A 19,901-nucleotide genomic window follows, 5' to 3' on the forward strand; every position below is an offset into this window, starting at 1 on the left:
TTGGTTTGTCCATGTGTGCTTGAGGCATGTATGTATGTGTGTGTACAGATATAGTATGTGTGGAGATGGGTAACCATGACAACAGCAGCCTGGAGTAGGAGCACTTGTGGCAGGCGCAGCACAGTGCCCTCTCTCTCTCTCTGTTTTCTCTCTGTGGATGGAGATGCACAGATATCTCCTCTTCATCTCTTCTTCTCCCTGATCTCTATATGTATACAACCTACATCCATCATGTTTCCATTTACAATCGCATGCAGTCCTACATAAATTACACTACATCCCTGCTCTGTAGTCCTTGTACATTCTGTGGTCATGCTGGCATCTTGGCAAGAACAGTACATTAAGAAGTGTTGCACAGCTCTCGTTCACTGTATATTCTTTAGTGTACAATACAGAAGAATAAGAAGCACAAATGAACAGCAGGCTAATGTCTATCTCAATGTGCAGCATCACTTTTCAACCTGCTTTAAATAGATAAGAGTGTTTCCTCTAGGTCCACTGCTCTGGGGCAGCGGCGGGAGGAGGCTGCAGAATGTATATAGGGGAAACACTGGATAAGTAGTCTTAGGTTCACATAATTAACATAAATCAAACACTGTGTTAGTGATAGGACCAACACATCCTCATAAGTAAATGCTGTACGGGGGGTTGCTGAAGTGATATTTGGGGGTTCATTAGTGTGATTTTATTTTATTAGAGTGAATTTATTTGATACATAAGAAATGATAAATGTATTACAAAAAGGCAGAACAAAACATGCATTTATCTGTCTCTCTGTTCAACAGTGTGCTGCTGTAGCCTGAAGTAACCACATTCAGTTCAGACTCCAGACTGAGGAAAGTGACGGAACTTGAGACCAACGTGTAAAATTGCCATGTTTGTGAATATAATAACGTACTTGTTTGAAGGGGCTTAAGTTGAATGTACCTGCCATTAGTTGTTCTGTCCATATTCACTTAAGTGTTTTATCAGAAACAGCTTTTGTATTGCAAGTGATGCAAGACATCATTTTTGTTTTTGGGATTTAAACACAGGTGAATCTATTACACCTTTTTTTTTACTGTAAGATTGTTACATTTCTCACAGTTTAGAAAGAATCAAACAATCCTAGATAAAAACTCTCCTTGTGGTGTGTTCCAGCACACAAGCAAGCGAGCAGCAGCCTCAGTGATGCCTGCAGCCGCTGTAGCAGCAGCAGCAGCAGCAGCAGCATCACGGACACAGTTTTTTTTTTTTCAAAATGTCATCAGCATCCCTCAGCCTCTTCCTGAAGCTGGCTACAAACTGACCCAGTTTGGCAATGCTCTGCTGCTGCTTTCAATGTCAAGTGTGTGTGTGTGTACAGTATATGTGTGGCAGAAAGAAAGAGAGAGGGCTACAAGCAGACCAGTAGCAGGTGCCCAGTTCCTGGTTAAACATAGGCAGAGATTGGCAGAGACAGACAGCTGTAGAAGGTGTAAACATCTCTGTTTTTCTCTCTGTCTCATGTTCCCAGCACACCCCGTGGTCATGGTAAGCCCTGGACACGTCCTGACTTAATGCGCTTTTGTTTGGTTCACTGCTTGATATTCATCCACAGTACAACAGCTGCTTTCCTCTGCAGCTCCACTGGAAGCTGCTGTTGACATTAGGCTGACACTGGCAATATCTGATGCTTTCATCTTTGAATCTGCTGTCTGAAGCTTTCATGATGTTAAACCTTTTTGATCGTTTTTGTCTTCGTCATGTAGTTTTTTGTTGGTTGGCTGTTTGTATATGACTTCTAACAGCTACCTGTCAGGTATTTTAAGATTCATGTGATTATATAAACCTGTATTTGACTACACTGGAATGCTGTATAAAGTGCAATCATGGCATCCATCAGATTTGAAACATTTCATGGATGCGCTATGTAACTTGTTAAGAAGCCCAAGGGCATGAATGATCTGTAAGCCTCTTTTTATTCCCCATTTTCTACCACTTTTGGATATAATATCAACCAAAAAATTAACGGTATAAAATCTAGATTTTGACACTGTTGACACAGAGTTGAAGTTCAGGAGTCTCTAGTAGAAGTTTATATTGTGCTTTAGTGGTGCAACCACTTGCCACAGTGTAATACTGGTGGTCCAGGGGCCTCAAAGGGTCTGGGACCCAAAGACAGTCTCCGCTTTACCCAGCTGGTAATCCAACTTGTTGTAGAAAGTGCATTAAAAATTGTTCCTCAAATAATCAAGACAGTAGAGGTGATACTTTTGGCAACAGTAGTTCAGCTGCTTAACAAATCAGCAAAAGCAATCAAGTTTTATATAAATAGTATGATAACTCATACCTTGGCTATCATATGTACCTTGGCAGTTGTAATTAACTCCCCTCTTCCCCTCGAAGTTTTTATGTCCACAGGCTTGTACCTTCTACTGTTTATCAAAGAACAAGATATTTTCTAATGCATTTGTTCATCTTTTGTACTGATTATTTAAACAGTAGAGTTTCATGCCGATCCAAACCATAGAGGAGCTTTAACAGTGAGTCACTAACATGGTCTATGGGAAAAATTAATGAGACTTTTACTTCTAGTATTGATACTGAGCAGATTATTGTCAAGTAAGTACTTGAGCACACTGCACACACTGAAACTGCACTCTTTATGACGATTACCATTTTGATTATGGTTGACTTAGTTTGTAGCTGTTGTGGTGAGTTTAATGTGAAATGAAGCAATTGCAATGTAGCAGTGAGTGTTGACTTTAACAATCAATCTTGTGACCAACCAAGGTTCAGCTGGTGCAACAGGCTGCAAGACACTGAGCCGCTCAGTGCTGTTGATATCTGATAAGTTATTTAACTTCCTACTATGAAGTTAACCATGTTTACACCTGGCATCCAAATATAAACTACAAAGATACAATGAAACAATGTTGATACCTTACAGCAAGAGAAAACTCTGGGATTTCAATCAGTCTAATAACAGCAGCCTTAATATAAAAATATTGTTATCAGCCTTTTAAAAATTGGTTGAATCATACCCAGACTGCTCTAAGGGACCCTGTGGCACTATCAGATACACTCTGAGTTACAGCCAGCAATTTTATCAGACTACAGGGTCTACACATATACATATACATATACACAGTCACCCAGAAGGCTTTACTGTCCATTGGACTGTTATATCAGCAGTAATGAAGCACCTCCAGTTAGTTTTTTTCCCCAAAAAAGGTGTCTATCAATGCATATCCATTTAACAGCAATATACAATTTTTGGAACAACCTGTACTGGAAAAAATAATTGAAAATACCTCACCAACAGAGTATTTCATGATTTAAAGGACCAGTGTGTAGGATTCAGTGCCATCTAGAGGTGAGGTTGCAGATTGCAACCAACTGAATACCCCTCCCTCTCCCCTTCCAAGTGTGTAGGAGAACATACAGTGGCCGCGAAACTCACAAGAGGCCCTCTCTAGAGCCAGTGTTTGGGCCACTGTAGAAACATGGCAGTGCAACATGGCAGGCTCCGTGGAAGAGGACCCCACAGCAATTCTTATTTTCAGTTGATTATACACTAATTAAAACATACTTGTGAATATTATATTCCATTTTTGCCAAGTCCGTTTCACTAGATGCCACTAAATTCTACACAGTGCACATTTAAGAAATCTTCTTCTTCTACAAACACAACTGTGGCAGTAAATGTGGTCAAGCATAGAAGATGGTGCTTGTACCAGGAAGGTCAGTGGTATGAAACTGCAGGGCTAAGCTAGAGAAGAGCTGTCAGCTTCCTCTGGGTAAATAAACCCTTGTTGCACCAGAGATGGATACAAACTGACCCGCTGCCAGTGTGGGTTTCATCAAGTTAAGTCAAGTTAATGATGTCATTCATCAAGTTGACACTTTTCAAGTATATATATGAGCTCCACTCAGTGTCTCTGCTTCTACATATCTGGCATTCATCTGTACGATTATCTCAACTGCAGTCTGCATGAGAAGTAACGATAGAACTGTCCTGAAAAAACAGTATTGCATTCCCATCACATACATTGACTGAATTATTGAACAACTGACCAACCTTTAAGTCAGTGCAGAGCCCATTGAAAATTCTGAATATACTCTTAGCAACTCTGACAAGTCAAATATTGATTATTGCGCTGTCATAGATTTCTAAGGCACTACCTTCAATGTACTAGTAATACAGCCCAGGTGCTATAATATCTGCTTGAATGCAGTGTTTTGCAAAGTCCTGTACTTGTCACAATGCAAGATTTATGTTGATATTTTAGTTAATTTTAAGGTAATTTAGAAGCACGAGATAACAGTGAAAGAGTAAAACTCAAAAGCTCAATACATTACAAAATACTGCAACAAAAATGCCCTACAAATATAGTCATGTCAACCCATGATAAGAGCATATAGAGAGCCGAAGTCATGACATCACATCTGGTTAGCTTCTGTTCAACTCGCTTCTGTAACTCAAGTGCAAGTACATACATACATACATATAGACAGACAGAGAGATTCCTTGCTTTAGTAGATAGTAGGGATGTGCCTGAATACAAATACATTATTCGGCAAAGCACAAATAGTGGGTTTTATATGAATATTTGTTTCATACAAATATTTTAGAAATTATTTGTTGGGGGTGTTCCCCAGAGATAAAGTTAAGCTACTGACACAAGCAAAGTGCTCTTAAAGACTCTCCATAACCTGTTGTTCCCCTTCTCCTTTCCACAAAGTTAGGTTGTAAAAAATAGGCAATAAATGAAAAGTGCAAAGCAAGAATCACCTTTGAAGTTCCTTCCTACATGTTACACGGTGTGCTGTCTCTGTGTTATGGGTGTACAAATAGATAGGTCTGGCTGCAATGAGGCGATGAGTAAAGTTTTAGCTCAGTAATCATAATAATTTTCTAAAATTAAAAGTGTAATAAAAACAAAAACAGGATTTTTAAGCCTCTTTCCACTTTTATTCAAATACAAATACAGATACAAATAATTTTGCTGCCTCAACAAATACAGATACAAATACAAATACTGGGATCTCTGCACATCCCTAGTAGATAGATGACAATTTTCAAGGTCATGATTGAACTGTCATGTTCAACTCAGACTTTTTGTGTTTTTCATTGAATCTAAAGGTGATTCTAATATTGCATTGATCCCGTTGGTATAAAAAGGATCTGACAAATCATTTGAAACACATCAGTAAAAACATACAAAAATGTATTTGTATACAGACTTTAAGCCCACCTGCACCTTTCTTGTTACGTAACGTGTTGCCAGCAGCCTGATGGATGTTATGCGGTGCAGGATGTTGCTCAGAGGCTGTAATGCAGAGCTCCACGGTTCTGCCAGCTCACCCAGCCACATAGAAGTCGTGATAAGAAGGAACCAGATAGCAGAGCAGACTGTTCGCCAATCACTACCAATGGTGATGGCAGACGCCTGAAAGATTTTGTGCAGCATTCGAAGCATTTTGTTCGAATCTTGACTGAGAAAAGAGGTGGAAGAGAGGAGAAACAGATATGAATAGAGATAGAGAGAGAGGTTCGGCTCTTCCACATCAGTTTTACACTGACAGCTGAAGAGTGAGCACACACACATGCAATGATAGAGAGACCTGTGAGAACTAAATGCTGTGTTTGAAGGGGAGCAGCAGAGAGGTAGATGAGGCGTGCACTAATCCACCGTGCTATCTGTCTACCTGCCTTTCTGTCTGCCTCCTCCACCTCTCCTAGCACCACCGCCGCCGAGCTGGGAGTGTAGAATATGGGGTGGTGAAAGCTCGCTCATCTGAAAGCGGAGCTGCTGTTAGCGAATTCAGCTCACAGCGATGGATCACCTTTGTGACACCATGTTAGAGAGGAATCTCCGTGCTTCCTCCTCTTTCTCCGTCTGTCTCTCTTTGACTTTAAATCTGTCCATCTCACTCTCTCCAAATTGTGTTCTCTGTGCCGCGCAGCTCAGCTCGCTCCATCAGCTTCACCTTTGGTTGACACTGTGTGAAATATCTTCTTCTCCTCCCCTCTCATACTGCTCATCTGTTCAGCCAGGGAGATGCTCCAGGTGAATTACTTAAGCATGAAGTTCACGATCAAACAAACATACACGCAGTAGATTTTGCTGAAACGCATGTGACTATGAGTAGATTTACTGTTATCCCATTGACTCCTAGCTACTTCATGTGTGTCGGGCAGCTGGATAGCGACCCAATATTTAAAAAAAAACATGTGTAAATGCAAACAATAAGCATTAGTGACGCATTGCAATCTGATTTCTCATTCACTAAATTCTAGACAGATGCTGTAAAAGCAGACAGTCTTCCCCATGTCATAATGGCACTAACCCTTTGAACCGAAGAGACACAATTTGCATCAAAATTTGTACCCCTGATCTTAAAATCATAACTGTGTCAAACCAGAACACACAGATATACACACAGTGTAAAACTCATCAGGACCTACCCTTTACAAAGACGGCGGTTTTTCTGCAGTCTGTTAAGGATTAGCATCAATAAACCCTTGATTTTACTATGACCATTGTAACGTCAAGTAATGCGAAAAAGTGAACTGCTCCGAACGACTGCAACTGCATCTTCTGTGGTGTCACATAATTAATGATAATATATATAAAATTACTGACATGAACACAATGTCACACTTAATAATGAAGTGAAATGAAATGGCAAATCAGTCTGATTACCAGGCTGCAAGTTATTATTGTTCAGCTGTTTTTTTGTCAGCAATCAAACAGCTTCAGTTGAATTAGCAGCTCCCTGTGGACTGCAGTAAGGAGATCCAGATTAGCATGTAGCCCAGGAAAACCAAGACAGCTAAAAGAGACGCAGACATATGGGATGAGATATGTGTAAAAGACAGCGTATAAAATGATGAGACATTTGAATTGACGAGTGTAAATGGAACCTGTTACATGCTGCTGTATCCCGCCAAGAAATCAAAACACAAAAATGCTGTCATCCATTTAATCGCCCCTGGCAACACCATCCTCGCCATGAAGACCGCCACCTTAATCTCACTCTCTCAGTTCGTGATTGAGGTCAGCGCACACATGCTGCTTACTGTGGAGGTAATCATTTCCATTCCCTTCCTCTTGTTCATTATCTCATCCCTCTCTCTCTCGCTGGTTCGTCCCTGCAACCAGGGCCAATAATTCACCGCCTCAATTAGACAGAGGTTTAATGAAGATGTCCGGCCAATATGATTACATAATTAGCTCTGCGTTACCTAAGCAAAGTAGAAGCAGCGACTGTCTGGCTGATGCATAGACAGAGGGAAACAGAGGGAAGAAGAGTTTTATGTAGGTTAGAGAAAGGAAAGTTTGATTCCTGCTGACGCCTCCAGAAAAAAGCCTGCAGCATTGGCTTGTATAGAAACACATCAACATTGCCACTGTCAGCTGTTTGTTCCAAAAAAACTTTTCAAGGATGTTATAAGCTGTCATATTTCTGCTCCTTGCCCCAAAATGAAATGATGATATAAGTTCTAATAGTAGAAGAGAGCAGCTGTCATCAGACTGATGATTTGGGATAATTGATGGTTACAGATTACAGTAATAAAACCAAGCTGCTGTCAGTCAACTCCTCCTTCAGTCTTATGAAGGAAATGAGTCAGCTTGTTAAATCATTTTCAATGGCTTCCATTTCTGTACAAAATGATTGCTTTGATTTTCAAAGTTGTTATTACTTTAATATTGTACAACATCAGCACATATAAAATGGTGCAATAGAGCATTTTCTAACGTATGTTTTCAGATTGATTTCCTACTTTTCAGGCAAGTCACTGGTTGATGAAAATCCCTCATAGTGAACATATGTACCTGCACCTAGTGGATGTCAAAGTTGCATTAAAATCATGTGATGTGCCTGCAAGCAGAGACTCATTTGAACACTCCTCTTTGTTAGTGTTTGAAATTGAAAAACACATTACTGTACATTACATTTACACACTAAGCATTATCACTCTGGTTTAGGGTATCTGAGTGTGAAATACTGAATATAGCTTAATGCATGTTATGTAATGTTTGGTTATATATTATGTGATATGTAATGCAATGTTATGTTAAATGTTAGATGAGGTTTTGTTATGTTTTATGTTATGTAACGGTACATTTTGTCATCTTATAGGATATGTTAAGGTAGGTTAGGTTAGAGTTCAGCTTCAGGTATCATTTATTTGTATCCACTGAGCTACTTTCAACCTTCATTGTCTTACTGGAGGATGTGAGAGACCAGCTGTAAAAGGCAGCAAAATGATAGACAGGCTTTGTCATTTCACTTGACATTTGTGTGTGTGTGTGTGTGTGTGTGTGTGTCTATGTGCGTGCATGCGTACGCTTGTTTCTCAGTGTGTGACCTTATGTATGGGTGATTTGTGTGTGGCTCGGAGGTAGGTGAAGCACTGAGATGATATGTCAGGCTGGAGGACACAGGCTGCCCCTCCGTTCTGCCATATCTAACCATGTGTCATTTTACATTACAGTGCTACGGTGCTGCGGCCATGCCCCTGTGTGTGTATGTGTGTGTGTGTGTGTGTGTGTGTGTGTGTGTGTGTGTGTGTGTGTGTGTGTGTGTGTGTGTGTTGTGCTCACATTCAAAGGGCAGTTAGCTGACTTGTGACTCAGTGCATCATGTGACACAGCTGAGGAAAGGCCTTGCAGAGCGCAGAGCGATGGCCATGGCTCTGACGTAAAGAGTGTGTGCTGTGGTGAAAACCGGCACGTCGACACTGACGCTTAGCTCTTCACTGGTGTAGAAATCATTTCCCAGAGTCCCCGGAAGGCACGTAGAAACGCTTCACAGATACCAGCCAGAGTGCTCTACTTTTCATTCAACCCACAGCACTCATCAGCACACACGTTAGCATTAATGTAGAGGAGGAGGAGAGGATGCAGGTATTCAGATGAGATTATTTCACACACATCTGCAGGTGAGTCTTACCGCGTCATAGACCTCTAGCAAACACAATTCTCCAAAATGTCAACTTTTCAGAAGCTAAAAGAAGCTGATTGTTTTGACTTTTGCAAGGATTTTGTCAGCCTAAGGTTGATCTTTTTTGTCTAAACAGAGAAGAGCATGTTATCCTGGAAATATCAAAGAGCGCTGGTATGAATCTGCCTTCTGTAGAGGTATTGTTCCACAACGCTCAAGAAAAAAGGCCAAACTGTGACCCCTTAAACTGTGATGTTCAGGGTTCAAATGTTTTGATTCGACGGGTGACAAATTAAAGGAAAAACCTGAATAAATGAGTGTAGAAACATGACAAATGCTGAGACATCTATACAAGTCACAAGAGCTCACTGCATGGTTTGCTGAATGTTCCATCCAATCAGTAGGGTTCAAAAACATTATGACAAGGAGCATCTTTAGTTAGTTTGGACACACACCTTTTAAAGAACAGCAGCTTAACACAACATAAGTTTGGCTTCCAATAACTGGTTCCATTTTGGATCTGGTGCCTCTGCAATAAATATCTGTGTTCATTTAGCTACGATGCTAACCAATCTTCTATCAAGTTTTATCCGTCCTTGCTGGTTTTAATTACCAAAGTGCAAGAAAGAAAAGCGCTGACTATTGCTTTTTGCCAGTTAAAATGACACCCAGTGGCAGATTATATCAGATGCAGTTAATTAACCTCAATTTCATAAGTAAGTCTGTTGTCTGTTTAAAGTGCTCTCTGCAAGCTGGTGTCTGTAGTCAGCAAAAAATAGTTAGGAAAAAGACATTTCACTGTGTAACACCACTCTGTGAGTCATGTGGACTGTAATAAGTTGTCTCAACTGAAATGCTCATTGTGTCACATTACACAACATAGTTCTGAATCTTATATTTGCATCATGAGGTCATGAAAAATAAGGTATAGAAGCCAGTAAGATACAGCATTTACATCAGTGTGTCAGATATATATTTAGTCAACATTTCATATGTTTTGCTGCTCAGTTTGTTTTCAGGTTATAGCAACAGGCTTTGATTCTGCTTTCTGATTCATCTAAAGGTGATCACACATCTACGTCTTTGACTTTCAGTTGCTTGTAAATGTAGGTAGTTTTATATGTGAAAAAGTAAAGCAAAATTGATTTGATAAGAGACTGGAAAGGATTCAGATTTGATAAAGAGATTTGATACTGAGTTAGGTCAAATGCTATTGAACCTCAGTTGTAAGCATAAAGCCAGCAGCACACGTGTGGAGTCACAGCCTCGAACACAGTGGTAAATTTTAATCTTTGATCCTTTTTTAAATGCACTGTATGTATTCCTAATGGCAGCTTTATTGGCTTGCAACATAAACGTCATGTGTCTCTCAGTTGAAAAGCTCTTCAGTAACAGCTGTAATGCTTGAAGCTTTGCAGCCTACTGTGAGCTACAATCATGGTCGCAGTGAGAGAGTCATTGCTGCGTCTTGACTTTCACCATTTCTATGAATACCAAAGAACTTGAAATGAGAAACCACAGCAGCACAAATGCTCTGGAATATCACTTTGACTAAAATACACAATGTGAAGTTTAAGCAGAATTGCTGATATTTAAATATTGTCAAAACGCACACAAGGGACAGAAGCTTGTAATGCTACATATCACAACCTGTTGGGTTTGTGCCTCATTGTACATTAGAAGGCTACAAACACAACAAGCTAGCAAAGCTCTGTAAACGGAACTGCGTCCCTGCACATGATATATATATATATATATATATATATATATATATATATATATATATAGCTTTGGATACACACATAATACTTGTAAGTAGATGAGATAGATATCCTTTAAGTTTTGGTAAATGTTTGCAAGCAACAGCAATATTTAAAGTTGCTATAATCAGTATTTTTTATACTAAAAATGGATAAAATGATAATGAGAAAGTGGTTGAAAGTAGTGACACACACACACACATATAATTATCACCTGACTTTGCTGTTCCTTTAAGCTCTTAAGGAGCATTTTAGCGTCTTTCAGTTCATTGTTTTGGCACTATGGCTGCATCTGTACTGTTTTGGATTACTCTCACTGCTCTCATCGGCAGCATTCCAGCCACAGCTTTATTTTATTATTTAGCCAAAAAGCTCCTATAAACCCACTGTTTATATAGACACCAGACAGATACAGTTAGAGACTAGCTGGTGGACTTAGTGGAGCATTTAGCAGCTAAAGAGACAGATATTTCCCTCAGGAGCTGGAGACCAAAACAGATCTAAAAGGAGAGTTAGAGTCAGAAGAATGTTCGTGTTGTGCTGCGCTGCCTTCGTTGTGTACTAATGACTAAATAAACAAGAGTTTTTCATATTCCTTCATATTCTGACATGGGCTTCAAGTTTCATGGAGGTGGAAAGCAGGCGGTTAACAGAAGTTTATCTATAAAATTGAGATCCTCCAGACAAACAAAGAATATGTGTTTATTTCTGGCTTATTTAATCAATTTAAATTTTGTGATTGACACCAGGATCACCACACCCAACCAAGTGCTATGGACCAATGCAAACAGGAACACACACTGGCTGGTATATCAGCCATTACTGCCAGTTTACCATCATAAAAACCAGAGCCCTTGGTGTTTAATCACCATTCTGAAAGCTGCAAGCTTCAATTGACCCAGGACGCTAATTAAATATCTGTAATGTGGAAATAGAAGTGGTCCCAGCAGCATTTTGACCGGGAAGTCAGAGAACACTGGGCTTGTAAATAAGCACATTACTAATCTGAGAAGCCAAAAAAGTTTTTTATGAAATGTTCCAAAAGTTTTGACAGAAATAACTGCAACCCAAGACCCGTTTTAACTCATTTTTCCAGCTTCCTCCTAAAAAGTGGAGCAGCGGGGTGGTCTGGTGATTAAAAGCCCTGAGGCATTCACACAGTATATTTGTCTCTCAGAGGGAAATGTGTGCAGCAAAAACAACTATTTACACAGTGTGTAATGTGGTAAAAATGCTCTAAATTGCTCAGACTAGTCAGCACCACTCAGCTTTAAACAGACATGTAAGACTAATGACTTCATTTGATCGTGATGACAGGCGTTTACTATTTTTTTTTTTTTTTTTTTTTGAAGTTGCATCACAGCAATGTCTTAATTTGGCGCTCGTTGAAGTGGGAGGTGTTTGGAATTCCTCAGCGGACTCAAATGTGTCATGTGTAGATGAATTTATGGTTCAGATCCTCCCTCTCTGGGTAGCAGGCGGGTTTAAAAATACTGCTGCCTCTGTTCCGATGCAAACCTCCCAGGATGCTACTGGAGAGCAGAGGCTGGAAGTGTGGGGTTCGCTGGGAAACGCACACACACACACACACACACACAGAAATATAGTACACACATTTAAAGTGTAGAGGAGGAGGAGAGAAGTGACAAGAGGGTGAGAGAGGAGAGAGGAGATGAAGAGGAGCTAATTTTAAAGTATAAAAGGGAGCAAAATGAGAGAAGTGTTTTCTTTAGGGCAACTATGACAAATACAAAACGCGGTTTGATGTTAATATGACAACAGCTGGGGCTCTGTGTTCTGCAAAGAGAGGGAGAGGAGTTAGCGAAGGAGGCAAAGAGAGAATATGGCAGAGAGACAAAAACATTGACATTAGATGGTTTTACCATTTTCTACTGGAGCTGACAAACCTGAACATAGCAGTGTGGACTCCAAACTCATTTTTCACCACAATCCACTGTACAGAATATACACTAGATATAATAATACTTTACTTCCTCTTATTTACCTTTGGAGCTGTTTCTAAACAAGCTACAGGAACCACAGTCTTCATTGATGAAGGGACTTGTCACCCAGTGCAGCGGTGTGACTCACTGATGTGTTTTTAATAGTTTTTGGACAACAACAGAGCTCTCTGGCACAGAGGAATAAGATGCATCAGACTTTGGATACAAATATACAAAAACACCAGCCAAATCTATTAACAGCAATGGAAAAAAATATAGCAAATTAGAAGCAACTGACTGAATAATTAGTGAATGAAAACAATGCTTCAGTTAAAAAGAGAAACCAAGAGCAGTAGAGTGGTGAGTATGACATGACAGAATTTACCATGTGAGCCATTATAGTGCAGGTAATTCAACCCACACAATGTTTTTTTTTTCAACAAATGATGTTATTTGAGATGCAGCCATGATTTGAATGCTGGCTTTTATGTGATATTATTTTCAAATGATTCCAGCTTTGAGTACATCTGTCTGATTTTGAGCTGCTTTTCCTTAAATTACTTTCCATAGCTGTTTATCACTAGCATGTCTCAAAGGATTATGGGACACCAGGTGTGTTTCTGGCAGAAAATAAAGAAAAGCCTTCAAGCTTGTTCAGGCACTACTGCACTCACATGACATCCTCCTCACTGCAACATATATCTAATCATACACAACATAAATATATATTTCATCATGGTGGTGCACTTAAGCCATCAAGGCTCTGCTCACTGTTGTGCTGTTATGTCTGCTGTCACACTGCTCACAAGAGGAAAGCTATGCTGACATTCCAAAACCCCACCTCACATCCACCCCAGCATCCATCTGTCGTCTCTGAGGTACATTCCGTTGGGGCAGAAGTTGGTATCATCACTCCCCCACACAAAAAGCTTCACATGACTGTTTCCTGATCTGCCACAGCTATGATTTTGATATGTTAAAAACTACTTTGTTAAGGTTTGAGGAAGGTCATGGTTAACAGAAACCATCACTGACTGTCGGCATAAACAAACAGTGATCTGTTATGTAAAACTCACACACATTGTTGACCCATCCATCCATCCCACCTCCTCCCTGTGAGGTGCTGTGGCTGTATAATAATGTCATGCTAATTCTGCCTTTGTTCCTGACAGACTAGAATCATAATCCACACAGTCACTTCAGGTCATCGTCAGTTTATCCGTTAGGTCGTGTTCAACCACTCGAGCACACAACAGTGTCTTTGGTCGGCACTTCGTGCAACAAAATACTTTTTGTCTATTTCATGTCATGAGATTTCATGCATGAATTAAGTCTCGTGAAATCACATTTTGCACAAAATGCTAAGCAGACATCAAGATGGTACATTTGGCATGAGTTGCATTTCATGGCATGAAATGCTCACTGAGTGTCACCAAGTCCCATTTCGTGCAGGAAATTGCTTCTCTGTCACAAAATGCTCATCAGGAGTCACAAAAGTGAACGAGAAAATCAAGAAAATACATTTTGTCTAAAGTGTTGCGAAAGAATGTGGTAATTATATTGTAATTTTATTCTATTTACTTCAAATGGGCTGTCTTCATTCCCGGATGGGAAATGCATTTCATGGCACGGAAAGTGACTCTTTGTGCCCCAAGGTGCATTCTGGGCTCTAAATGCGTTTCATGGCAGAAATGTGACTTTTAATATGCGTTTGCTTTTACCAGGATTCACCTCATAAACACAGCAAGTGTTACACTGTTTAACAGCTAAAACATAACATGTCTGTCCACAGACGCATTAAATTTGATGAAATACACATGAATGAATGACAAGCTATCAACAGCACGATGTTCTGCCTTAAGCATCACGCAGAGCGATGAACTGGTTTATCATCAGACTGACTTTGCAGATATGTAATTCTCTTCCTTCACCTTTCTTCTCCCCTGTAGAGCTGCCAAATTGCTGCTCTCGGACCAGCTCGCATCACCCCCAGGAAAGCATCAAAACGCAGTCATGAGTCCTTTTGTACACACAAGCAGATTCTGCCTTTGTTGCCAAGCAACACAAAGGAAGTGTCAGAGGTGGTTGTTGGTTTATTACACAGCTGTGAAAGATGTGTGTAGCTACAGTCACCTTATTGGCTGCTAATTAGCCATCATCAGCTAGAAAGACAGACCCTAGGATGTGATGTAACGGCTCCTTGACATGGCCAGATTCATCAGCTCTGCCCTCATTAACCCTCCATTCCTCCCACTCTCTGTCTGTGCTAGAATACCTGGCAGGGCTGTTGCACGGGGTGTGCAAATGGAACTTTGTCAAGTCTGTGAAAGTAACCTTGCCGTATTGATGTCATCAGCTTGGGTTTGGAGATTATAGATTTATAACAGAAAGCCTGCGTTCCAAACCAGGGCCATGTACTGTGAAAAACAGATGTAGGTGTATATCAGGCATGGTAGGATCCAGCTTTTTTAAAGCTTGACTCACCCGAAGGACTGAAAGTCAAGATATCTGTCTCTGCTGCAACAATTTTAATTATTCTTTTTAAAAATGTGTCTGCACTCAATGGAAGTGCAATACTAAATTGCTGTTGTACATCTCAAAACCAACAGTGCTTTAAGAATGAATTTCAAGTCTGAAAATTATTTCATTCACTATCATTATACATAATCAGGGTCATACGGAAAAAAACGATTATTCTTTTTTTGTAAAGGTCGAGTGTTCCCTGAGTTAAAGTCATCCTGTAGCAAATGCCAGAACATGAGAGCATCACTAGTGGTGTGCATGTGAGTCAGACATTGAGAAAAGCAAGAAAACTAAAGTTGAAACACAAACTATGTGCATCTGAGGAGAGATACAGTACTTGGGTTTGGCATATCCATAGAAAATGAAGCTGGATTACACAGATCTTATTGCTGGAGAAAGCAGATAAGGGGACTTTGACACAATTCATCCGTTTATGGTGATTACCCATCTCATTTGGTGAAAATGCAACTTTCCAGCCTCTCTCCCAGTTTCCATACTAAAATATGCCAAGACAGCTTGATATTGACAGCTGACATTTTCATTTTAATATGAGATAAGACTATGCTGTTGGGTGTGTGTATAGGTGTGTATAATGCTGACAGGAATTATGGTCACATTGGACAGTGCAAAGGGGGTCAGTGTGGTGGATGCACTACAGCTTTAATGAGCTCATGTCTCCTTACAGTCCAACAATGAATGTTGGGTTTTGTTTTGTTTTTTTGTTTTTTTTTTACCACAATCTTTCCCCAAATTTAATCAAATGGTTTAGGTGTCCATAACCATGATTACCACCAGTAATCATACTAGTTTTGTGCAGATATCATAAAGGTAAATGTTTCTGTGGTTGTCTGGGTTTTGCAGAATTGTTCAGTGTGTTCTAACTAGTGAGAGTTAGCATAATACTATACTGTAGAAAAGGCAAAACAATGCTCTAGTGTGTGCATAGTTGCTGTTTTGGCTTTGCATCATTTTTCTGTAGCTGCGCCCACAGTGCATGTTTGCAAGCTTGAAACGAAATCTGATGTTCTTGTTGTTCATGCCTTTAGTTTTAATCTTTAATTTCCATGTTTATTGTGCTTCAAACTGCATTTATATGAAACTGTGCAATCCTGCAATGTGAACTAGCCACCATATGTGTGTTGCACTGTGGTTCATGTGCATGCAGGGCCTCACATCCACCCAATTTCTCAGAGACACTGATAAAAAGAACCTTATGCTCAGATAAGTGACTTGTAATGCAATCTGTGGTAATGGTGAAGCTTGTTGACTGAGAAACTTCTTTATTCTTCTGTCCACATTTGATTGTTCCAACGATAAAGGTGTGATATTTAATTTTCATTTCATTATCATCAGGGTACCACCGTAAAAGTGGTTCCCATGTCAACTGGAAGCATAATGTATTCCATCTCCCATATCCAGCATGAGTATGCTCACAAAGCTTTACCACTGCTGGCTTCCACACATGAACGCTGAAGTGTAATTTCCCTGCAAAAAACAGCTTTCTGCCCATTTTTCTCTCTCAGAACTAGTTTTAATATCCTCCTTCTTCCCCAACTGGCAAATTAATTCTTTTTAATATCCTTTGTTCTCATTTGCTGCAGCCATACATTTCAGCAGCTGGTAATTATCACTGTTGGGAGAAAACCAATGAAACTCCAGTTTTGAGGGATTTTTCTGTTTAATTCAGTTGCTCACTTCCTCAAATAATTCCAGCTGTAATTAGACTGAAAGGTGGAGTCTGAAAACAAGGATGGCACCTGTGCTTTTACATGCTGACTGAAATATATACTGTATGTGCAGCTCTGCCACACTCGTCTGATACCTACAGAGCTGCATAACCTACAAGTCACTGCCAGAAGTTTCTTCTTTATAATTATCTCAATATATTCACTGAGCTTGCTTCCCCTGATGAAGTTTTGGAGCTCATAAAGCCTCAGAATTATGGGGCTCTGTCTAACAATTCTTCTACAGTTCAAAATATTTTCTTCTGACCCAATGTCACATGTGTATATGTCTGCAGGTTATGTCCACACTAACCAAAGATGGATTTCTTCCTCCCTGTTTTACCTGAATATAGGCCAGAAAAGGTGAAAAATTCCAGTAATTCAAAAGAAAAAGACCAAAGGAACCCTAACCCTAACCCATAACCCTAACCCTAACCCTATAACCCTGGCCCTGGCCCTAACCCTAACCCTAACCCTAACCCTAACCCTAACCTGTAACCCTAACCCGTAACCCTAACCCTGAGAAAATCAATAAACTTTACAGTGATAGAAAACAGAGAAAGCAGCAAACCCTCATCTTTTAGATGCTAGAACCAGCAAATGTTTGACTCAAGGTCCAACTGTGAAGATTCTTCTGTCTGATAGCAAATCACTGAATTGGACCTAGTTGCAGTATGTTATCTAATCCACTATTTTATGAGTTAATTCAAGAATTGAAAGATAATTTACTGGATGAAAAAAAGGTTTAACTGGCTGACTGGACGTGAAATGTTGTCAGCTTCTACAGGAAGGCGTGACAGAAAAAGTTAAGGAACCACTGCTCTAAATGTTTGTCTTGCCAACAGTAAGCTAACCGCTGGACAGATTGATACAAATGACAATATTGGTAAACCTCAGTGTTGACATATTAGCTGCATTCATAGTAAATTTATAGATTACAAGGCGAGAGCTGTTCATTTTTGTCTGACAGATTGCTGCTCATTCATTTGCCATCTAACAAGTGAGGAGCACATTGCTAATAAAGAGCATAAATAAACACTCCACCATTACTGAGACACAATGAGACTCAGAGCCTCATATAACATATTAGTTAAACAGTTTCATAAATGAGACTAAATAGCACCGACTTGCTTGTCACATACCATCTTCTTGAGGTTTTTGACTGACTTCTGTATCATTGGAAGATGTTAGTGCTCGCCAGTTTCCCCAGAAAATAGGAGTTGCTTCTTGATTTCCTCACCTTAATGCACCCACAATAAACAGCTAAAGAAACATCCATGAGATGGTACCTGCTGATTGTCAGTATCACTGAACCTGAAAAAGTGAATTTAGCACTTCAGTAGTCACAGTGCTCTTTCAGACCTCATAAAAGCCAATATAGTAAATAAGCTGAATGCACTGGAGTGCCTTTGTTAAAATTCTGGTTAAACCATTTTTCACACAGCTAACTTGAGCTGTCTATCTTTCTCCTGGACTCTCCCTCACACATCGATAAGCATAGAGGACATTTCACCTGTTGTCTTGGTAACATGAATTAAATGTGACAGCCCTGAAATACAGATAATGTGTGTGAAGAGCATGGCAAAGTGGCTAACTGCCACACAAGCAGGTGGAGTGAATGTCTTCCTATCCTGTCCTCGCTCCACCTCTGCTGTCAGCGTGGTCTGGAGCTCAGAGCTGCAGGTGGTCCGGCTGCTTCCTGGAGGAAATGAGTGAAAATGCAAATGTTCTTCAGATTGAAGATGAAGAAAATCTTCCCCTCACTATATTTGCATGAATTTGAGTACTGCACTGTTTGTGCTGTCTGTGTTTATTTGCTTTACTGTCAAGTGTTCAGACATAAGTTGTAGCTATAGTTAGCAAAGTATGCCTCTGTGTACTCTCTCTTTTTCTCTTTGTCCTCATATGTTCATTGTAGTCATGTCTTGGGGAATGTATACATGTTCAATTCACATGAACATGCCTCAATTTGCACCACCCAGTGCGAATTTTCATCTAGTTGCATCCACTCATGTGTATGCTTTGACTTTATATGCAATCATGAGAAATGAATGTGCTTTTACGTCCCTCCAGGAAATTGTGATTTTGCAATCGTAATAATGAATGCAAATTCAAGAAAAAGCTTTCAATTTTGCTAAATAACCACAACTTGTCTACATGAAATGGCCAAATCATCAGAGCGCTTGTGATTTGGAGCAATTGTTGCAAATCATGTCATGTTAACTTATGTTTGGAGAACTTCTGTTGGGAGAAAACCAATGAAACAGCTTTATGTCACTATATATCTGAAGCAGTGGTTCCCAACCTGGGGGTCTGGACCCCCTCATTTGGATTAATCTAAGGGGTTGTGAGATGATAGGACAACAGAAAAAGAAAACATATTTGTGACAGTTTTTTTCCAAGCTTATCTCTGTTTTTTTCTTTCAAATCTCTTAAAGTTATTCAAATAAAACAAAGTAAGTCCTTCTCCATTTACCTGGCAGACAATGCAATGTGTGACCAGGGGTCCCAGGTAGACTTTATTTTAAGGGGTCCCAAGCCAAAAAGGTTGATCTAAAGCATGACACACTGCCTGAAAGATAATGTTTAATAATAATTTATTGAGCAAACATGTCAAACATTCTCTGGTCCCAGCTTCTCATATGTGAGAATATGTTGCTTTCATCTGTTTTATATCATAGAAACTGAGTATATTTGGGTTTTGGACTGTTGGTCACACAAAACAAGACATTTAAAGATGTCAAGGTGGACTTGGGAACAGTGATATGGAATACATCTTTCAGTATTTTATAAATCATTACAAAAAAAGATGAACTGATGAAAACTTAGTTACAGCTCTAGATGAATGAAACACTTGCTGGGCTGTTTGCTTTTAATTTCCAACCTGGAAAACCTCTTCTGTTGTAGAAGTTTCTTCATAATAAATTTAAGGTGACAGTAAGCCACGCAGTATTATATGTATTTTTAGATCTGTAATACATCTTTTATTATATATTTAATTTTTTTGTGCATTTTTATGCCTCTATTAGAGACTT

The 19,901-nt window shown here is 39.7% G+C and overlaps 1 protein-coding gene across 13 annotated transcripts in view; it reads left to right on the forward strand.

The window, feature by feature from the left end:
* The window catches only part of LOC137176048 (pleckstrin homology domain-containing family A member 5-like), a 239,317-nt gene that overhangs the window by 103,025 nt on the left and 116,391 nt on the right, over positions 1-19,901 (forward strand). For 3 of the 13 annotated variants that reach the window (XR_010925787.1, XR_010925786.1, XM_067582087.1), the window contains exon 4: positions 1,496-1,512. The exons of the other annotated variants lie outside the window; for them this stretch is intronic. Coding sequence is in view for 1 of the 3 variants with exons in the window: in XM_067582087.1 (XP_067438188.1) it covers positions 1,496-1,512 (17 nt within the window). In the remaining 2 variants the exon portion in view is untranslated. The remainder of the gene's footprint in view (positions 1-1,495; positions 1,513-19,901) is intronic. 13 annotated transcript variants of the gene reach the window in all.

This window comes from Thunnus thynnus, chromosome 23, assembly GCF_963924715.1.
Source record: "Thunnus thynnus chromosome 23, fThuThy2.1, whole genome shotgun sequence".
Taxonomy (NCBI): domain Eukaryota; kingdom Metazoa; phylum Chordata; class Actinopteri; order Scombriformes; family Scombridae; genus Thunnus; species Thunnus thynnus.